Source organism: Lepisma saccharinum, chromosome 15, assembly GCF_977018435.1.
Source record: "Lepisma saccharinum chromosome 15, izLepSacc3.1, whole genome shotgun sequence".
Lineage (NCBI taxonomy): Eukaryota > Metazoa > Arthropoda > Insecta > Zygentoma > Lepismatidae > Lepisma > Lepisma saccharinum.
Window position 1 is genome coordinate 10244960 of NC_139243.1, and position 20899 is coordinate 10265858.

At 37.0% G+C, this 20899-nt stretch overlaps 1 protein-coding gene across 1 annotated transcript in view; it reads left to right on the plus strand.

Annotated features, from left to right (window-relative positions):
* FASN1 (Fatty acid synthase 1) overlaps positions 1 to 20899 on the plus strand; it is a 73021-nt gene that overhangs the window by 49704 nt on the left and 2418 nt on the right. Inside the window, exons 18-29 of the mRNA XM_083137061.1 lie at positions 57 to 233; positions 1695 to 2035; positions 3228 to 3536; positions 5532 to 5728; positions 7433 to 7681; positions 9149 to 9272; positions 11159 to 11335; positions 12588 to 12767; positions 14009 to 14207; positions 14893 to 15076; positions 19716 to 19861; positions 20596 to 20843. Of these exons, the coding sequence (XP_082993187.1) occupies positions 57 to 233; positions 1695 to 2035; positions 3228 to 3536; positions 5532 to 5728; positions 7433 to 7681; positions 9149 to 9272; positions 11159 to 11335; positions 12588 to 12767; positions 14009 to 14207; positions 14893 to 15076; positions 19716 to 19861; positions 20596 to 20843 (2531 nt within the window). The remainder of the gene's footprint in view (positions 1 to 56; positions 234 to 1694; positions 2036 to 3227; positions 3537 to 5531; positions 5729 to 7432; positions 7682 to 9148; positions 9273 to 11158; positions 11336 to 12587; positions 12768 to 14008; positions 14208 to 14892; positions 15077 to 19715; positions 19862 to 20595; positions 20844 to 20899) is intronic.

Genomic DNA, 20899 nt, shown 5'->3' on the forward strand with positions numbered 1-20899 from the left:
ATAGTAGCAGCATATTTCTTATAATTCTCATTAAAGGGAAAATAATTGATTTCTAGGCACTAGTGGAAAGGTTCAGTGGGTGTCTAACTGGGTGAGCTTCATGGACACAATGCTGCAGTTCTCCATTTTGGGCAACAGTGCAAGGGAATTGTATCTTCCAACCCGTCTGCAGAGGGCCATCATCAACCCAAAGAAGCACAAGGAAATAGTTGAATCACTGGAGGAAAATGAAGGTAATAACAAAGTAGTGAATTAGTTTAAATTTTTGTTTTTGGATTGATTTCTCAAATGATCAGTATTAAATTAGGATGTTCATTTCTTTTTGCTTATTTCCGTTAAGTTTCATATGTCCCAAAAATAATATGGGAGTATATACCAATATATTACTGTTAATTCATAAACCCAATGTTTTACATGTAGAACTTGATGGGTTAGGATTAAGAAGCATAGTTTAAAAAAAGTATATTAATTTTCCTTTATTTATTTGTTATTAACAAATACTTTTGAGATATTGGTATAGCACAATTAACATCAATTCTACAGACACATGTCATATGTCATTATCTGCCAATAAGCAATATCTACCAGTTATTCTATTCCATATCTTTCCATTTTCAAATTGCATTACTACTACTGGTTAACTTACTACACTGTAATATCAGTACTTGTAGCAAAATAATCTAATAGTTATTTTTAGTGGTTTTTATTTGATTTTCTCTGCAATGTTTCGTTCTGGTTTCTCAGAACTTTTTCAAGCATTTATTTTTTCAAAAATTGCCAAAATTGTCTTCTAATGACATTGGAGTAGAGGTACAGGTTATTTATAAAAGTATGGAATGTTCGAAAAGCAAGGAGGGGGGAGATGCTTGTATAATTCAACATGGATACAATTAAACCGTTTGAGGGATGCTTATGCAAATTATCCTACCTGGGGAGGATGCTTTATGCAGATTTTCTTAACTGGAGATGCCCCTCTTGCCCTCCCCCCAATGTTCTCTCCCACTTCGAATGTTGGAAGTATGTTTTAAAATATCAATAAATTCAATTTATGAATCATTACTTTCTCTTAAATAATATATTGTAATTATTTTCTTGTAGTTTACGGTTATTACAAGCATAACAAAACAGTTTTTCGTTGTGACGTTTCAGGAGAACACACACTCCCTTCATCAGACATTTATTTTAATTTTGATTAAAGATACAGTTATAACAATGGTCAGCAATTTTTTAAACAAAAATAATCCGTTATATAATGGATGTTGTCAATGTTACATTGTTGTAATATAGCAACTTAACTGTGAAAAGAAGCAGTCTGTTTTATTTTTATTTCAGATATCACTTTATTTTTTTAAAATTATGAATCCCAAATATAATCAGGTAATTCAAATTCATCATTGTTTTCATAAAGTCTCTTGATGTTGTCTGTTACATTCAATTTTAAAGATGGTGGCTTACTCCATTTGTGAAAAAGAAAACTCCATAATAATAATAATAATAGTAATAACCGTAAACTACAGGAAAATAATTCTACAATGCAAACAATGCATACATACAAGAAAAAAGAAAAACTAATATATTGTAATTCTTGGCAAATTTTATCACTAAAATGGTTTCTTGATCTAGACCTGGTAATATTAAAGATATGCAGATTTACAATTCAATTGTTTATTACTTTGAAACTTTTTTGACGACAGGTTTGCCAGTCCACATGTACCGCAACATCAACATCCTCAAGTGTGGTGGTGTCGAGCTTCGAGGGCTGAAGGCCAGCCTGGCACCAAGGAGGCAGCAGACCCAGGCTGCACCAAAACTCGAGAGGTACCAGTTCGTGCCGTATGAATCCAAGAGACCCTTGGCCATGTTGAACAGCGGGGACTCATCACAAGCCAAACCTTTGGCGGTGCAAGTCAGCGTCCATATTGTTCTTGAAAACACACCTGCTTTGAAACTGAAAGTTGTAGAGGTTGTTACAGAACCTTCAGAAATTCTTGCTCCTACAGTTTCTGAAATCCTAAATCTGGAGCCTATGATACATGTAAGTATGGTTACAGGTGTATTTGGTCAATTATGTAGTAAGTGGTCAATTGCAGTAGTGGTAGAAAAATAATGCAAAAGTACGAGGGTCATCCAGAAAATAAAGACAGTTTGGTTATACAAAATTAAAAACACAATATTTATTGGAAAAAACAATTCTGTTACATACCTGAAGCTTCCTTCACTTCTCTACATAATCACCTCCTACATTTAAATATTTGTCGTATCTGGGCACGAGCTTCAGAATTCCCATGTTATACTCTTCTGCCGCCAGTTCATTAAGCCAGGTGGTCACTGCATTCAAACAAAAGACCTGTCGCGCATTTCCGCCAAAAGGCACTACAATCAATGCAAATCGTTATTGTGAGACTCTTTAAGAAAACTACGGCGAGCCATCCAAAACAGGAGGCGAGGAATGCTTTCTGGATGATCCTCTTATCTTGCCATCAAAGGTTCTGTGTATGAGTCGCAGCCTAGCCAGGGGCATGTTTTTTTATGGGTATCCATTTATTACTTCCTTTTTTGCATTTGAATTATTTTACGTTACTTTTCTACATCACGAGTTAATGATGAGAATGAATGATGAATTAACATGAGACATCCATATGTCGATTAGGGTTCAAAGACCCTCCTTGATGAAATAGTGCAATCAAAGCTTCATAGGTTCATTCCCTAGTTCACATAGTGGTGGAATCTAATTTAAAACTGTACGTCCTGTCCAAATTAGTCTGAGCATAATGTGGACTTCAGTGGCAGAAAAGCAACAAAAAATTGCTAATACAACTGCAATACAAAGTGGAATACTATACAACAGTCAACAACAATAACCTGTGACACAGCAGCCCTTAAGGGCCAGGCCTACCTACAGACTGCTGGCCTCATTCCCCCCATGCCTCAGAGAGGTGGCCAATCATCCAACCAGTGAAGAGGTGACATGTGTTCAGCATGACCAGTTGTTGCAGGTTTCCATGACCAGATTATGCTATTCATTCTTTGTAACTCCCAAATTTCCATGATGCTGGGTGGCCAGCGGTCCCATAGATTGGCCAAAATCTCAGGAGGAAACTTAATGCTCCCACCACCCATGCAATTAATTATATAGAATAACTTAATTTTTGTTGAAATGTCAAAGTTTTGAAATTGGTAGAACTCTGAAGATCTTTCAAATAAAACAATTACATTTTCTCTTTCAGGCCGACATAACTGTAGTAACGCCTTCAGCAGCAAAACTTGCTGAATATGACCTGGAGAACTACGATGTGAAAGTGGTGGAAAGAGCTGTTAAGAATGGACCACTAGACCAGAACTGCCATCTCATGATTGGCTCAAATATTCTTGAGGACAAAGCACTCGTGCAAAACTTGTTGGAGTCTGTGAAGGCAGGAGGATTCTTGCTCGCCGAGGAAAGTCCAGATCTGGAGGAGCGAGTGATAGCCAAGCTAGGGCTGGAAGTCATCAGCAAGCAAGTGACGGATCTTAGGGCGTACTACCTCCTCAGAAAGGTGGGTATTGAGTTAATTCATGTGGGTTTGTAGTTCTAGTTGGATATGCATATGTTTTTTTTTAACAAAGTGTAGAACGTTTGCTTAGAGAAATTTTGAGGGTTTGTTTAGAAAGCAATGCATGAATCTGAAGATGAGGAATCACTTGGAACTCGGCTTGTTTACAGAGTTATGGTGTCACATCATGACCTCCCATTGTACAGTCACAGTAAACGGCATTGCTACACCCAGAAGTGTCCATGACTGTACATACTTTCATCCTGTTGCTCATCTTCTGAGAGCTATGCGAGTGCCATGCCAGTTGTTAATTTATTTTGTAGACGTCTTTGTAAACATCTTTTGATCAAAATTAAAGTTTGTGCACCTAAATGTTAAAGAAGAAACTACATTGATGAATTTAGAAATTGCAGTTTTTAGGGTGTATGCTGTGTTTAGTATTTATAAGAACTGTAAAAGAAATTGCATATTACTAGGGCTAGGATTTTTATGACCTAAATATCACCAAAATATGCTCTTATGACCTAAAATTTTACAAAAAATGCACTATAATTGGAAAAATATGCCCTTATAACTGGACTGTTTCAAACGTCAATATCTAACATATGCCAAGATATTTTCATATACGTACATTTTTTAGTTCATGTTATGGGTGCCCTCACTTGCAATGCACAATGAAGACTTTCCGTAATTTTTTTTTTTAAAAAATTAAAAACCTTTTGCAGCAGTAAAAAAAATGAGTAAACATGGGAGTAACAACAAATCCACTTCGAAAATGACTGAATATTTTTTGAAAAAGCAAAAATATGCTGAATATGACCGAAAATCCATCAACATATACTCTATCACTAGGGACATTGAATTTTCGCGATTCGCGAAATGTGAAAAAAAAATGCAATTTTGAACATTCTGCATGTAACTACACCCCCAATGACGAAATATGCATGAGTTTTATTCGCGAAGTAATGCGAAATGTGTGCTTTTCCACGAAATGAACTCTCTTTTCCATGAAATAACCGTGAAATATCATCAAATTAAGTAGAAAACAAGTAGAAACCGGCAATCGAGGTTGTGCGCGCAAACTGTAGATTTGAAATGAAACGTTTGCCTAAAGTTCCCTACCACTTGCAGCTGAAGAACCACAATCTCAGTTCGAAAACTTAGCTCCCTGTCAAGCTGCATTCCTTTCTTCCCCCGAATGTCTACTCAACTTCCAGTTTCATTGAACTTGCTAGCTGTAGCAGCGATAAGATAAGGATATGGTTTAAATACATACAATGAATAAATCACTTGAGATATGCAATTTAGAAATGAAGTAATTTTGTGTTGTTTTATTTTTGGTTGGAGAGCTAAGTACTTGTGTATGTGTACAGTATATAAAAATGAAGTAGATTATCAATTTTGTATGTTGTTTCCTCTCATAATGAAAAAGTGTGTGCCAATTTTTGTTTTCCACCGCTGGGATATACCGCTGATCTAACATTTTATTTACTGGTCTCCTCAGTTTTTATTTACCATAAATTTGTCTCCCTATCTATCACATAAAAATGGCAAAATATGCCAAAATCCTACATATTACATTTTTACTTTGAGTGGTTAATAGCCATAAAGCATTGTAATGTCTCTTCTGCTTTTGTGCTGTTACCCAGAGTGCCATGGTTGATGTTTGAACCGACACCTGGTGGGGAAAAGATGCAACTGTGTTCTACTGATGTTACTGGTTCAAAATGGGAAAGAACATAATGGCACCTTGGCACGAACACAGTACAAACTTGTTTTCCGCAAAATACAAACAAAGAAGACATATTTTTTTTTTTTTTTAAAAAAAAGGCCTGTAACGGGCACTAATAAAAGCTCTTTGAGATCAGGACCAAAATCTAATAACACACCTTATACTTGACTACAGAGAAAGGTAACAGAGCAAACTTTTCTTTTTACATCAAACCAGACATGATTTATTTCCCATTACATGCTAAATATATTTGTATTGGATTCCAGGCAGTGGAAATTGATAACCCATTGGTGATTCAAGTGACTGAGAAGAATTTCAACTGGGTGGAAGACTTGAAGACTGCCTTGAAAGCCAGTGAAACTGAAGGAAGGAAGGTCTTCTTGGTAGCTCAGGGAGAGGAGATAAATGGAATTGTTGGGATGATGAATTGCATCAAACAGGAACCTGGTGGCAATAATGTTAGGTAAGTCTCTGAGAATGTAGAATTACAATATTAATAGAATAAAACTTGTGTTGAAGAGACAAACATGACGAAGACTGGCTTTTAACAGTTTGGGTAGCATTTGTAAATAACTTATTCTTATGGATGTACTTGCAGATCCATGTTTCTTATTGTTAGTGCAAGTGAACTAAAGTTAGAGTATATGTTTTGTCTACCTTAGTCTTTTTCTTGTTTATTGTGACTTTTTGACAACTTTTGGCTAATTGAATGATGAGGATGAATGACATTACATAACATTGCCAGGACTAGAACGTGGTACCTTTGCTGTCAATATGCTAATTGAATTTTTCTATCGCTTCAGATCAGTATGTATAATTATTAACAATTTTTCTAAGTCTGAAATCCATTCCGTTGCTTTAGGAAATAAAAATTTTCATATTGGATCTCAATGAGTTCAGGTATGTCTAATAAATAATATTTACTCCAAAATGGGGAAAAATGAAACTTGAACTTTTTAGAGTAAATTACTTATCTCCACATAACCACCAGATATATATTTAAATATGACGTAAAGAATTATAGTTCATAAAGGATAATATTAAAATCGTATTATATGTATTCATATGTAAAAGATCTATATGGAAGTAACTGGTAGAGGAAAAGGTCTAAATATGGGCCCTCCCTTTTTATATTGCCATTTTCGGAGGAAAAAAAATTAATATATCAAGCACCTGCCTTTAAAATGCATATCTATGAAATATATACTTAAATGTAATAGCATGCTAAAGTATAGAAGGTCTCAATTTTTTTTTTTTAAAAAAAAAGCAATTTCCAAAAAAATGGTAAAAATTATGTTTCAAAATTGTGGTCTAAATATGTGCTACTAATGGCAATATCACAAAAAGCAATTAAAATGAAAAAGAAACCAGTCATTTGTTGCTAAAACATTATAAAATTCATATTTATGAATAATCTGTTTTGAAAATCACGCGGAATGGGAAAAATCGAAATTAAGAAAAACATACAAATATTTGTTGAAAATGTGATCTCAACATTACACCTCATGTCATAGCCCATATTTAGACCATCACGCTATTTTTCTTCTTCAATTTATTTTCGCTCTCTGTGGTACATATTTCACAAACAAATCATGGCATTATAAAAGCCCACATTTGTTTTATGTACCACTAATATCATAACCTATACAAAGCAGATGAGAATTCAGAAAACGCTGAGTTAAAACATACCTGCAAGAAGTTTTCGGAAATATCAATTCTATAACAGCATCCAAGGCAGAAACTAACCACAGCTTTCTCTTGCAAATTGGCGAGGCAACCTTTGTCCTTGACAGATAACCAGTTCCCTTAGCCTCTGCCAGGCTGCAGCACCTGGGAGCACTGATAACTCCAAAACCCATATTTAAACCTTCACCCATATTTAGACCTTCTCTATGTTCACACAAGCAGTGGCAATTGAAGTGGAAATTTCTAGCTGAGTGGCATGTTTCGAGCTTTGGGGCTAGCGGAGGTGTGCTCCTATTGGATAATATGGTCACAGTGAGACAGCTGGGAGGATACCAACCTCCCACATGCCTCTTCACTTCAAGCACTACACACAAGGCTAAAGTAATTAAAATATATTTTTTGTTTTTGTCATAACTTCATGCTTTCCCACTCGGAAGTATATACATTATTTTAAACCATATTTATTCATATTTGTTTCCAGGAGTGTGTTCGTTCAGGATGGGAAACTTCCTCCATTTTCCCTATCGAAGTCACCATACGTTGAACAACTGAAGAAGGACCTTGTGGTGAACACATATTCCAACGGCACGTGGGGAACCTTCAGGCATCTGCAACTGGACACCTATGCAGACAGTGCTACTCTTCAGGTGGAGCATGCGTTCATCAACACAATGGTCAGGGGAGATCTTTCCAGCTTGAGATGGATCGAAGGACCGCTTACTTTCTACAGGTATGCAAGAATGTTTTGCAAGTTTACAGAATTGGTTTCTTAATAAACGGATTCTTCATTAGTATATGGCATCAAATATTAAGATTTTTGGCTTGGGAACCCTGGAAATCATTGGCGTAACTTCGGACCTAACTTTGGGGGTGACAGAATAAAACTTGGGGATTAACTTTGGGGCAGGGGGGAATAAAAAAGTTTTCTATCCTGTAAAAAAACATCCAGGGGGTATCTTGCTAATGATAAATTTGCGAAATCTTAAAAAAAATACTCGCTTACTTTGCTTCACAGATCCGAAGAGGTTAACAAAAGTACCATTCACTTGTAAATTTTAATAAACCTGGAAATTTTGCAGGGCAAGTAAAATAATTCCTTTTAAGTACACAAATTTTAATTTTTCTACTGTAATTCATATTTTTGAAAGAGTATGTACTTTGAAAAGTTTTATTTTGTAAAAGGAGCCCTTGAGGTGAAATATACTCACTCAGTAAATTAGAATATTGTTAGTAATAAAGAAACACCCTGATGTAGACTTACTGGGGGATGATGTAAATACAATTAAGAATAATGCTAAAATATTTTTCAAAGCCACTAAAGAGATAGATTTGGAAGTTAGCAAAGAGAGAACTAAATATATGCTTACAGGCCGAAACCAAGTGGTAGGTAATAATCAAAATATAATTATTGATAACTCGTTTGAACCAGTTTCCAAATTCAAGTACTTATGAGTAATACTAACAAATAACAATGATATTAAAGAGGAAATAAAAAGCAGGCTTAATTCAGGAAATTCATGTTACTTTTCTCTTCATAAACTTTTGTCTTCTCGTTTAATATCTAAGAAACTAAAAGATAAAATATACAAAACAGTAATTTTGCCTGTAATATTATATAGATGCGAAACTTGGTCCCTTACTTTGAAAGAGGAACATAAATTGAGAGTATTTGAAAATAAGATCCTTAGGAAAATATTTGGGCCTAGGTGAGTGGAGAAGGTTACATAATTTGTATTCATGTCCAAATATTATTAGAATGATTAAATCAAGAAGACTTAGGTGGGCAGGCCATGTGGCACAAATGGGAGAGGATAGAAGAATTTACAGGATTCTTGTTGGGTAACCTGATGGTAAGAGACCAGTAAGTAGACCAAGGCGAAGATGGAGGGATAATGTTGAGATGGACCTAAAGGAAATTGGGAGGGATGGTAAAGAGTATATACATCTTGCTCAGGATAGGGACAGATGAAAGGCCTGTGTTGCTGCAACCATGAACCTTCAGGTTTAAGAAGGCTAGAGAGTTAGTTAATAAAGAAACACCCTAATATTTGTTTGTCTTCATGCTTGATGGATGAGATTTAAAATTTATTTTGCAAATATTAATTGAAGACATTGATTGCAACTCAGCCACTGATATGTAATTTAGAAATACTCCGTGTAGTGTGATTTCTGTTGAGATTACTGTATGCCCTTTCAGGCCTGAGAGGTACCCCAACTCGAAGCTGTACCATGTGTACTACGCCCCTCTCAACTTCAGAGACATCATGTTGGCAACTGGAAAGCTTCCACCAGATGCTCTACCAGGCGATTTGGCTGGTCAGGTGAGTCAATTTTAAGCAGTATAACAATACTGATTTGTTCTTCCCAGACATTTTTAATCACTACTTCATATTTGCTTGGTACTGAAAGTCAGTTCTGACAAAACTTGGCAGATGAGAGTTTCTATTTAAAGCTTAAATGAGAGTCCTGATGAATAACTTGATTTGATTTTTGTTATTAGGCATTGCTTTTCTGCCACACTTGGCTAATTGCGATGATGATGATGTGATGAAATTGAAGGGACACTCACAAAGAACACCCATGCTTTACTTTTGGAAGGAAACTGTGACAAAACTGTTACTTTTGGAAGGAAACTATTACAAAATGGTTACCTTTGGAAGGAAATGGTTAGTTTTGGCAGTAAACTGTTACAAAATGGTTAGTTTTGGCAGTAAACTGTTACAAAACGGTTAGTTTTGGCAGCAGACCGTTACAAAATGGTTAGTTTTGGCAGCAGACTGTTACAAGACGGTTAGTTTTGGCAGCAGACCGTTACAAGACGGTTAGTTTTGGAAGCAGACCGTTACAAGACGGTTAGTTTTGGAAGCAGACCGTTACAAGACGGTTAGTTTTGGAAGCAGACCGTTACAAGACGGTTAGTTTTGGAAGCAGACCGTTACAAGACGGTTAGTTTTGGAAGCAGACCGTTACAAGACGGTTAGTTTTGGAAGCAGACCATTACAAGACGGTTAGTTTTGGAAGCAGACCGTTACAAGACGGTTAGTTTTGGCAGCAGACCGTTACAAGACGGTTAGTTTTGGCAGCAGACCGTTACAAAACGGTTAGTTTTGGCAGCAGACCGTTACAAAATGGTTAGTTTTGGCAGCAGACCGTTACAAAACCAGTACAAAAACTAACAATTTCTGATAAGTTCCAGACATTTACGATGCAGCAAAAGTCTAGATTTAACGATAAAATGACCATTTGGTATTTCTCGACTGCTCGGGAGTCGGGAAGTAATTTCCCGAAGTTGGGATCGGGACAGGAATTCCCCCCCCCCCCCCCCGGTCCCGACTTTTCAGGATCCTGCACACCCCTAATATTAATGCATAGCATGGAATCAACAGGTTTTGTTGCCATCCCAATGTAACCTAACCTCCCAGAGGATCTGGCCTCAGATCAACACGAAACAAATTCCTGGAAAAAGGACCTTGCCCAAGTCAACTTTGGTTCTTCAAAAATTCGCGTACACTTTCGTTGTGCTGTGACCATGTAATGATACCGAATGTAGGCATGTAGGCATTCGAACCCCACTCCTAACTGTACCAAAAAAAATGCTAATCTTCTGGGATGAACAGTTTTAACTCATGAAAACTGTTGGAAAATATTTGGTAGCTCACAAAACTCTAGAATAAGGGCTGAATTTCTATTCTTCTCTAACCTAGCCATTGTTTTTTTTTTTTCGACCACCAAAATCTGAACAATCTAAATCATTCACTTAATGTGACAAATTCTTTGATATAATGTTAGGTGATGGCTGCAATTTTCAACCTTATAACCATGATGAAATCAGTGAGAATGGTATGTGGATAATGCATGGCTCATCATTATTATAATAATAATAATAAACTCCAGGGTGGAGATGAAAACATTATGGTTACATGAAGCAGTCTTGGGGTGGTGGGTTGTGTTCTTCGTTTCAGATAAATGCAGAATAGAATAGAACAGATAAATATGCATTTTTCTGGCAATTTTCACCTTCTTACAGTACTATCACTTGGATAGATTGATAACAATAGAAGTAATATATGTATCAGGATTTCCGACAAAATATAATACTCTCTCATTGCTCATAAGATGTAAGTGATAAGTTGAAAGAATAATAGATGACCTATAATGTAGTCTGTGTCAAGATAGTTGGACTCAACCTCCACAATTCTCCTTGCAGGATTGTATTTTGGGTCTGGAATTCTCTGGCCGGGACACCGAGGGAAAGAGAGTCATGGGAATGATTCCAGCACGTGGCTTGGCGACCACAGTCTTAGCCGAACCCTCTTTCATATGGGAAGTTCCAAGCAAGTGGACCTTGGAGGAGGCTGCCACTGTACCTGTAGTGTATTCCACGGTACGTATGATTATCTTCTATACTACTTCTACATTTGAGTCTTAAACACTTCAAAGCTTCATAAGCTGACACATATTATTCAGAGCATTATTTTAGGCATGTATATTACACTGTGAATTCAGCCTTTTTTACTTGCAAATGCATGTAATAACTTGACATGCTACTCCTATTATTATATTGTGTTTGGAGGTTAGAAACATTTAATTTGAAAATCACATAGGTGCATAATAATATAATTGATAATTACAATACAAATATATATAAATATGAGAGACTTGGTTCAGTTCATGGGGTGGGTGATTTTAGTTGGGAATGTGTTTAGCAATGTCCTGCATGAAACAGTCCTAGGGTTCACAAATTATAACAACCTTGTTCAAAAGGGAATTAAAGTAGACTTCGTGCTTCCTTTTATAACATATAGCTCAATAATAAAAATACATATATTGTCATTGCCTAATTATTTAAATTCACAGTAAATTTGATTGAAGCTGTGTGTATTATATTATTTTTATCGATACTAAGTATTTAAAGTCATGCCTTATTTACTCTCATATGGATTTGATATTTGTACAAATTGTGTAATTAATCTTAGTGTTCATCGACTATTGTGCGATGTATAATATGTTTGTATCTGAAAGTATTTAGCAGTACTCTGTTGTTATTGTACTATATTGTGTTTGTATTTTGTTCTGTTACTTTGTATAACATACCTACTGCCATTTTTATCTTTTTATCTTTTGCTTTGTATTCTGTAATATTGTAATTGTGTAGTTTTGTATTATTGTAATTTTTAAAATGTATATATAATCTTTATTATAAATGTTTTTAATATGATCCTTTGTAATTGGAACTATTGGTTCTGTTAAGGATCTTTTGCTAAATAAATAAATATATCCTCTACCACATGGGTCCCTGGGGAGTAAAGGCAGCCAGAATATGGTGCTGATCACATCACCTCCAAAAATGGCAGTCATGTGAATTCCCCCATGTGTCTTCACGCCATTTTGAATTTTGTAGGAGTAGCTTTACTTTTTTTCCTTACCTTTACCTTCAATATATAAGTAGGATTGACCAAGATATCAACTCATACTATCTGTTTTCAAAAGGATGGATAATGTAGATAATCCAAATATTTATCCAGTTAACTTATGAATATGCATCTTAGTGATGAGTAAAAAGTTATCTGATAATGACAAATGTAAACTGACTTAGTAAGGGAACCATCAGATTAATAATATCACTTCTCTTCCAGGCCTATTATGCACTTGTCGTGCGTGGCAGAATGAAACCAGGGGAGTCTGTACTCCTTCACGCTGGCACGGGAGGAGTTGGGCAGGCTGCAATCTCCATAGCTCTTCACATGGGGTGCACAGTGTTCACAACCGTTGGCAGTAAGGAAAAGAGGGACTTCTTGAAAAAACGATTCCCACAGGTAAGAAAAGAATCAATATTGGGGCATTCCAGCATTATGTGTGCGACATTCACACATGTAATGTCAGGGTTATGGACATGTGATTGGATTAAAATATTACGTTATGATGTCTGCTAACTAATGAAAAAAAAAACTTGAGTATGTTGACATAGCCTGAATGCATGAAAAGCATTAACAAAAGTGCGTTTCGTGTGTGACGCTTTAAATATGTAGCAAAGTTTGACTTAATTTGTCTGTGAAGCATATAGGCTACATATGCTAATAGTTTTTCTTGTATGTACGCATTGCTTGCATTGTAGAATTATTTTCCTGTAGTTTACGGTTATTACAAGCATAAGAAAACAGTTTTTCGTTGTGACGTTTCAGGAGAGCACACCCTCCTTCATCAGACATTTATTTTCATTTTGACTAAAGATACAGTTATAACAATGGTTAGCAATTTTTTAAACAGAAAGCATCTGTTATATAATGAAGGGAGTGTGTGTTCTGCAATATGGTGAAATATGCAAATTATATGCATTCATAAACATTATTAAAAACAATAATAATTTCCAAATTTAATTGTTTTGCTGTTTACACAGAATAGAACCACTTTCAATTGAATGCTCCTATTTGTAAAAGTTATAAGTTGGTAACTTGTGAATACTGCTAAAAATTGAGAGATTATTAAGACTATGCATTAAAGTTTCAGAAGAGTGATGTAAAATAAGAAAATACATAGTTAGAAAAATGCCTCACTTTTCAGAAAATGCGATATTCCAAATTCTGAAGCATTACATCTGCTTAGAATTCATTGAAATAAATTTTCATGAGGTTTGCGTTCGCTGGTTAGATATCTGTGATAGAAAATAGGCTGTACAGAGTTTCAGAACTATCACAAATATATAAACAAAAGTGAAAGCAAATCACCCAATGATTCTCTCGAATGCTTTAGAAGGAATTCTAATGAGATGTAATATTTCCAAATTTGCAACATCACAGCAATTTTTCGAAGGGAGACAAATTTTTGAAGACTACTTTGCTGGCACAGGCTAAGGTCCAGTGTCTTAAGGAGTTTATGTACGAATATTTGGTGCATTATCAGTTATTCGCATTGGAATTTTATATTGTTAGTCTGTTAGAGTATCATTGTTAAATAATTTTGTCCTACATGCTTAACTAACCACCTAGTGCAATAATAATGATAAGCATTTGTTTACTGAAATTTATAAGCTAATTCACAAATTCCTGTATCTTAACAGTTGACTGACCGAAATATTGCCAACTCTCGAGACACTAGCTTTGAGCAGCATGTGATGTGCGAGACTGGTGGCCGCGGAGTGAATCTGGTTCTCAATTCCTTGGCTGAGGAGAAGCTGCAGGCATCTGTCAGATGCCTTGCGCAAGGTGGACGCTTCCTTGAAATTGGAAAATTTGACTTGTCTAACAATGCAGCTCTTGGTAAGTAGACAAAATTGCAATATCTTTAATAATTTTGGTTTGTATTGTTAAAATTTCTGACTTAATATACTTTTGCAGAAATGTGTACTGAAAGAGTCAAAAACCATCTTGGCTAGGAGAAACGTTCTTAAAATTGACATAAATTCTGTAAAATTTGAATAATGACTGCTGTTGTTGTGTTCTGTTAATTGAATTACGAAACACTTTTCTGGCATCCCCGGTGGCATAGTGGTAACGTCGTTGCCTTGCAGTCAAGGGGTTCAGGTTCGATACCCAGTGGAGGCACATAGTGGTTCGGATCCCACTTTAAGCTATAGATCCAGTCCCGATTAGCCTTACTGTGCATAAAGTGGACTTAAAACTCAAACTCGATCAGTCAATCAACGAAACACTTTCCTTATATTTTTGTTAGCTTAACACGTTTTTCCTGCCACTTCTGGCTAATTGGGATGATGAAGATGAATGAGGAATAGGTGAAAGTAATAAAGTGACACCCAGAAAGTAATCCCCAACGCACTTGACCATAGAGGTGATGAATTTTTAAACAAATTGAAATTTTTACAGAAATTCCAATTTCCTTTTTTCATTTAACAAACGTTTCTTAGCACAATTTTGAGTTACTTGTCATACGTGTGAAGTTTACTTGTTAGGAATGAATATAATTTTTTAAAAAAAAATATTTTAGGCATGGCATTCTTCCTGAAGAACACCACATTCCATGGCATCCTGCTGGATGCGCTATTTGATTCATCATCTACTCCGGACAAAAAGGAGCTAATTGAACTAATGAACGAAGGCATTAAGTCTGGAGCAGTGAGGCCACTCCCGAGCACAGTGTATTCTGAACAACAAGTGGAGCAGGCTTTCAGGTGAGACAAGGATGAAATCGCCAACTATTCTAGTTTTACATACTTGTCATTGGTTAAGGAGAAAGCTGTGGTGTGAACAAGATTAAATGGAATAATATAAAATTTTCATTGAAAGGAAAGAGGTATGCATATGGGCATCGCCAGAAATTTTCCTAGGGGGGTCGAATCGAAGATGTCGAGGACGCCCCCTCCCCTCAAAAATATTCTAATACAGACCAGTGGCATGTGCAGAAGTTCGTCAAAGAGGGGTTCATTTTTAAAATTATTGCATTGTCTGTATTTTAAATTATTACTACTAGCAGTAGTAGCAGTTTTAGTTTATACTCCATCCCAGCTAACTGTGGAGCAGGCAAACGAAAACAAGTGTCTGCGCAAGTAGTGATGCGAGACGGCTTCACCAATGAACACGTGAGAGAACGTGGAGAGGGGGAAAGCAACTGAAGTTACAAGCCTTCCCTCAGCTTCTACTGCTTCTCTCTGGCCAATAGATTTCCCTCGCTTCTCTGATGCTATGCGTGGCCTTGCTCCACAGTTAGTTGGGACAGGGTATAGTTCATTTTAGCATCCAATAAGTTTTTTATATGAATAATATAGTACTCGTTACAACCAAGATTACATAATAGTTACTTCGAACATTAGTAGAAGCAGCAGCAAACGCAGTAGCATAAGAAGCTTCAAAACGTGTGAAAGTTACAAATTAACAGAGTTTCAGTGTTGCAAATCATGAAAGTTTCGTACCAAATTCGATATCTCAAGAGCATTTTTAAACAATGACGCAAAATGAGGTGAAATAAAGTGCTTGGTTTATAAATTGCCATAAATTGAAAAAATGCCCATGGGTATGCAAACAGCCTGTTACGGACAAAGATCAACAAGTGGTTTTCGTTGGTGATGCATAGTTAACAAAGCTTTTTCCATCACGGCTGTTATCTGGTTTTCAAAACCAGAGTCCCCCTCTGATGGTGTAGTGGTAACATCTTTACCTTGTAACAAGGGGTCCTGGGTTTGATACCTGATGGCATCTGGTGGAGGCACATAGTGGTTTGGATCCTACTTTAAACAGTAGGTCCAGTCCCTATTAGCCTGTCTTTGCATAAACTGAACTTAAAAGCTAAATAAAAAAACAAAAGAAAAACAACAAACAAACAAACCACTCAAAACAGAGTCCACTATTACTTTCAAATAGCCCCTCTCCCAATTGTCCTCGTAATGCTGGGTCAGCACTAAAATTTTGGAGCTCGCACTGAAAATCAAACCTGCTCATAGCAAAGTACATGGGAGCTCAAGTTTTCGCTGACACCAACATAAAATTTAATGATAATATACTGATCTGATATAAATTGAAATGTTCCATGATGAAACTGGATGGCTCATTCATCCTCTAAATTGTGACTTCAATGGATATTGGCTTAGAGAGGAAAACTATGTACTAGAGTACATAAACTAAATCTTTATGCAGTATTTGTTAAAAAATAAAATTGCAGTATTTTGCATTAAATTCTGCAATTGTTATTTTTTTGCACCAAATTAGGCTGGTTGTGGAAATACTGAATTGCTAAAATTATCAGCTATTATACCCATACTATGATATACCTATATTGCCCATTACAGGCAGGATAATGATTAATTTGTACATCCCTATATGGAATATACATTGCTCAGTCGGTAACGCGTCTGACTACCATGCTCAAGGTCCCGGGTTCGATCCCCGGCCGGTTCAAATCCGGGAACTTTTCTAAGGTTGGAAGCGGCCCCGGCGCCCACCCAGCGTCGAATAACATGGGTACCTGGGGGAAACCCTGGGGGGTAAAGGCGGTCAGGGGCGTGGTGCTGATCACATCACCCCCACTCACGACCGGATCAAGAAAGTGTGGGGCGTTACCCCCACACCCCCTATACGCCTTCATGGCGTGGTGCTAAGCACAGGGGAACACTTTACCTTTTTTTTTTTAACCTGTGATTTTCAATGGCAGCAGTCTATCTATAAGTAAACAAAATACTTTTTACAAGTAACGTAGAATTGTAATTAATGTTTTTACAATGAAGTGAAATTTAAACATGATGTGCCCATTATATAGCATATTGGTTACGTGCATATTACGCACTATCTATAAACAAAAATAAGTTAAAAGTATTAAATTTCATCTACTTACGTAAGTGAGTGTATATTCGTTGTAAACTAAGTTTCGGAAGCTTCACTGCTTCCTTCTTCAGGTGGTCGTATTTCAGGCTCGGAACATCAAGCCACGTCGGAGAAGTGTCGTATGAGGATACTAGATAAAAGGTTGGGGTTAGAAATACTTCATGGTGCTAGACACTTACAAATTTAAAACTACCTTTTTTAAAAAACCCTTAAAACTCCCAAAAAAACATGTTAAAATCACGAACACGGCAGTGGCGTGCGGTGCTAAATCAGGCAGGGGAACAGGTGACCTGCACTTGCCCCCCCCCCCCTCCCATACCTGTCGTAATATAATGCAGTAGACCAAGTAAAATTCAATCCTTACTGAAATGAACCAAATAAATATACGATACATATGTTACAAATTGTCAGAAGTGACATACATGAAGCACGTTAAAATTATGACAATAACATTGTTAAAGCAAATATGATATAATGTAAAGAAAACATTAAAAACAAAATTGTTGATGCATAACAAAGAAAAAAATAAAAGGTAAAGTGTTCCCCTGTGCATAGCACCACGCCATGTAGGCGCATAGGGGGTGTGGGGTCAACGCCCCACACTTTCTTGATCCGGTCGTGAGTGGGGGTGATGTGATCAGCATCACGCCCCTGACCGCCTTTACCCCCCAGGGTTTCCCCCAGGTACCCATGTTATTTGACGCTGGGTGGGCGCCGGGGCCTCTTCCACAGTTAGATAAGTTCCCGGATTTGAACCGGCCGGGGATCGAACCCGGGACCTTGAGCATGGTAGTCAGACGCGTTACCAACTGAGCCACCGCAGCTCAATAATAAAAGCAATTTATGAGTGATCAGAGGAAATAAATGTTTGGTCGAATCCTGTTTCATCTCTCTATTTGTAGATTACGTTGACATTTTTTTGTAGAGTTGAGTATTCTTGTAATTCAAACGTCGTCAATGAAATAATTACATTCAGATGGCCGAGTTTTTACATGACATCCCCTAGATTTGTAGAAATTGTGACAAAACCCGAACTGTTCCAAACTCCTTTCTCAGTAACAAACAAGGACAACAATAATTTGCCGCTGGAAGGGTATCCAGTTAATCATTTTACAAAGTTGTAGTAACTTCTTTGAAAATGCCTTGTGTATGATTTCATTTTAGTCTTTAATTCAGTTAGGATAGGTATTGGTTTGCTGTCTTTTCTGTAAAGTTCAATGAACTAAAAGCTTTCGTCTTCGTCTTCAGCCGGTCGATCATACAACATTTGGAACCCTACGTTCGCAACATTTGCTTTCTTGTCCTGCCGCTGCGTGCGTCTTGGCTTGGGGCTGGTGGAACAGGTGGATGCGAGCTGTTCCCTCGGAAGCTATTTCGCAGCGTTTAGCCAAGGCATTTAGCAGACGCTTAGACTGTAGATGATATTCCCAGTTCGTTATGAATGACAGACGCAATTTTGCAATGAAATTAGGAAAATATGGACTTACTACACTCAAAACTATCACTACAACGCAATTAAACTTTAGCACATAGCAAAAATTCGAAGGAAAAGGAATTCGCTATGTCTCTCGCAGGGAACAGCTAGAGGGTTCAGCTTCCGTGGCGAGGATCGTTTACGTTCGCGCGTGGTCGGAAATACTCGGAATCAGGCTGCAGAGGTTGGAACGACGAGCGTAGGTGAAGTAAACAAACGCCCAGTCACGGTGAAAGTTTTTCTTCGACGTTACTTTTGGAAATCTTGATTTCTGGAGAAAGAAGTGTTCTTATTATGTTAATATAAATAATTTAAATAGCTTCAATGGGCGATAAGTAGGAGGGAACAGCCTGTTCCCTCTGTTCCATGGAGGGACCGCCACTGCAACACGGTATGCTTGACTGGCAGTTTCTCCTTGAATTGGTGACGGGAGAAGAAAAAAAAGGGGAGGGACCACTCATAGGAGAGGAAGTTCCCCACAACTCAGTAGTGCGGCGCCAGCTGCTCGCACACTTCACCTTGGCAGGGAACTAGGGCTTTCAACGATCACTCAAGCATACCGTGTTGGTGATTTTAACATGTTTTTTCGTGAGTTTTAAGGTTTTTTTAACAAAGGTAGTTTTAAATTTGTAAGTGTCTAGCACCATGAAGTATTTCTAACCCCATCCTTTTACCTAGTATCCTTGTATGACACTTCTTCGACGTGGCTTGATGTTCCGAGCCTGAAATACGACCACCTGAAGTAGGAAGCAGTAAAGCTTCCGAAACTTAGTTTACAACGAATATATACTCACTTATGTAAGTAGACGAAATTTAATACTTTTAACGTATTTTTGTTTGTGCCCATTATGCTCCAACAAAGAAAATATTACTGCTGCTAGTTTCATTTGGTATCCAATCCTTTTCAATTTTTTCTACATCAAAGAATGTAGATTGATTTCTAATAATAATAATAATAGTCTAATCCTAAATGTAGTGTTTTTGCCACTTTCTTAGTAACTAACAGTGAATTCTCATTGCAGGTTCATGGCATCTGGCAAGCACATTGGCAAAGTCCTGCTGAAGATCAATGACGAAGAAACAACAAAGAACATAAAGCCAACACCCAAATTGGTTTCTGCCATTCCGAGAACATTCATGAACCCTGACAAATCTTACATTCTTGCAGGTAAGCATATTGGAACCCCAATCTCTCTTGACTAGATATTACTCTGTGAAATTGTATTCTTGCATACTCTCTCCCCCTCTTCTCGAAGATTATCGGCAGGTAAATTTGAAATACTTTCTTAGTACAGACTGTCACATCTTTATTTGGAAGCACTCTAAAATAGTGTACATTGTAGCAATTGTTTAAAATGTGCTAAAATTTCTAATTACTTAAGAGATTTTGTCCCAAATTTTCTTAAATTCATTTCTTAATAATAATACTGTAAGCAAATTTACAATAAATTTATTTGTCCTACAATTTTGCAGTAGAGAATTGATAAATTTTTTGACAATTTACGAACTTTCAGGCAGTGGCAATCTTGGTCTTGGGATTGGGGACATAAAATAACTCTACTTTTTTGGGCCTATTTTCATTTAAAAAATAAAGGGCTTTTCTGATGGCATATTGGTAATGTCATCTCATTTTAATCCTGGGTTAAATACCCGGCGAGGAACATAGTGGTTTGAATCCCATTTTAAACTGTAGGTCCAATCCCAATTAGCCTATGCTATGGGATACCCCAAAAATATTAGTCTCTATTAGTGATAGTTCAAAACCAAAATGGTTTAGATCAGTTACTGTTGCCAATTCTAAATGTAGACACAGACACACAGACACCTTTGACAAACAGGATGCATGTAGTATCTTTACTTTTTGTGCTACTGGTAGCTAATTCTTTCTTTGTCTACTTTAAGGTGGATTGGGTGGTTTTGGTTTGGAGCTAGCCAACTGGATGGTGGCACGGGGGGCAACAAAGCTGGTTCTCACATCCAGAAGGGGCGTCACCACCGGCTACCAGGCACTCTGCATCAGGCGATGGAAGGAGTCCGGAGTCAATGTGATAGTGTCCACAGCTGATGTCACAACTTTGGATAGAGCTACAAAACTTGTCAAAGAAGCCATTCAGTTGGGACCAGTCGGAGGAATTTTCAATCTTGCAGTGGTGAGTTTTGCAGCACCTCATTGGTTACTTTTAACTCTCAAAATGAGTTATTTTTA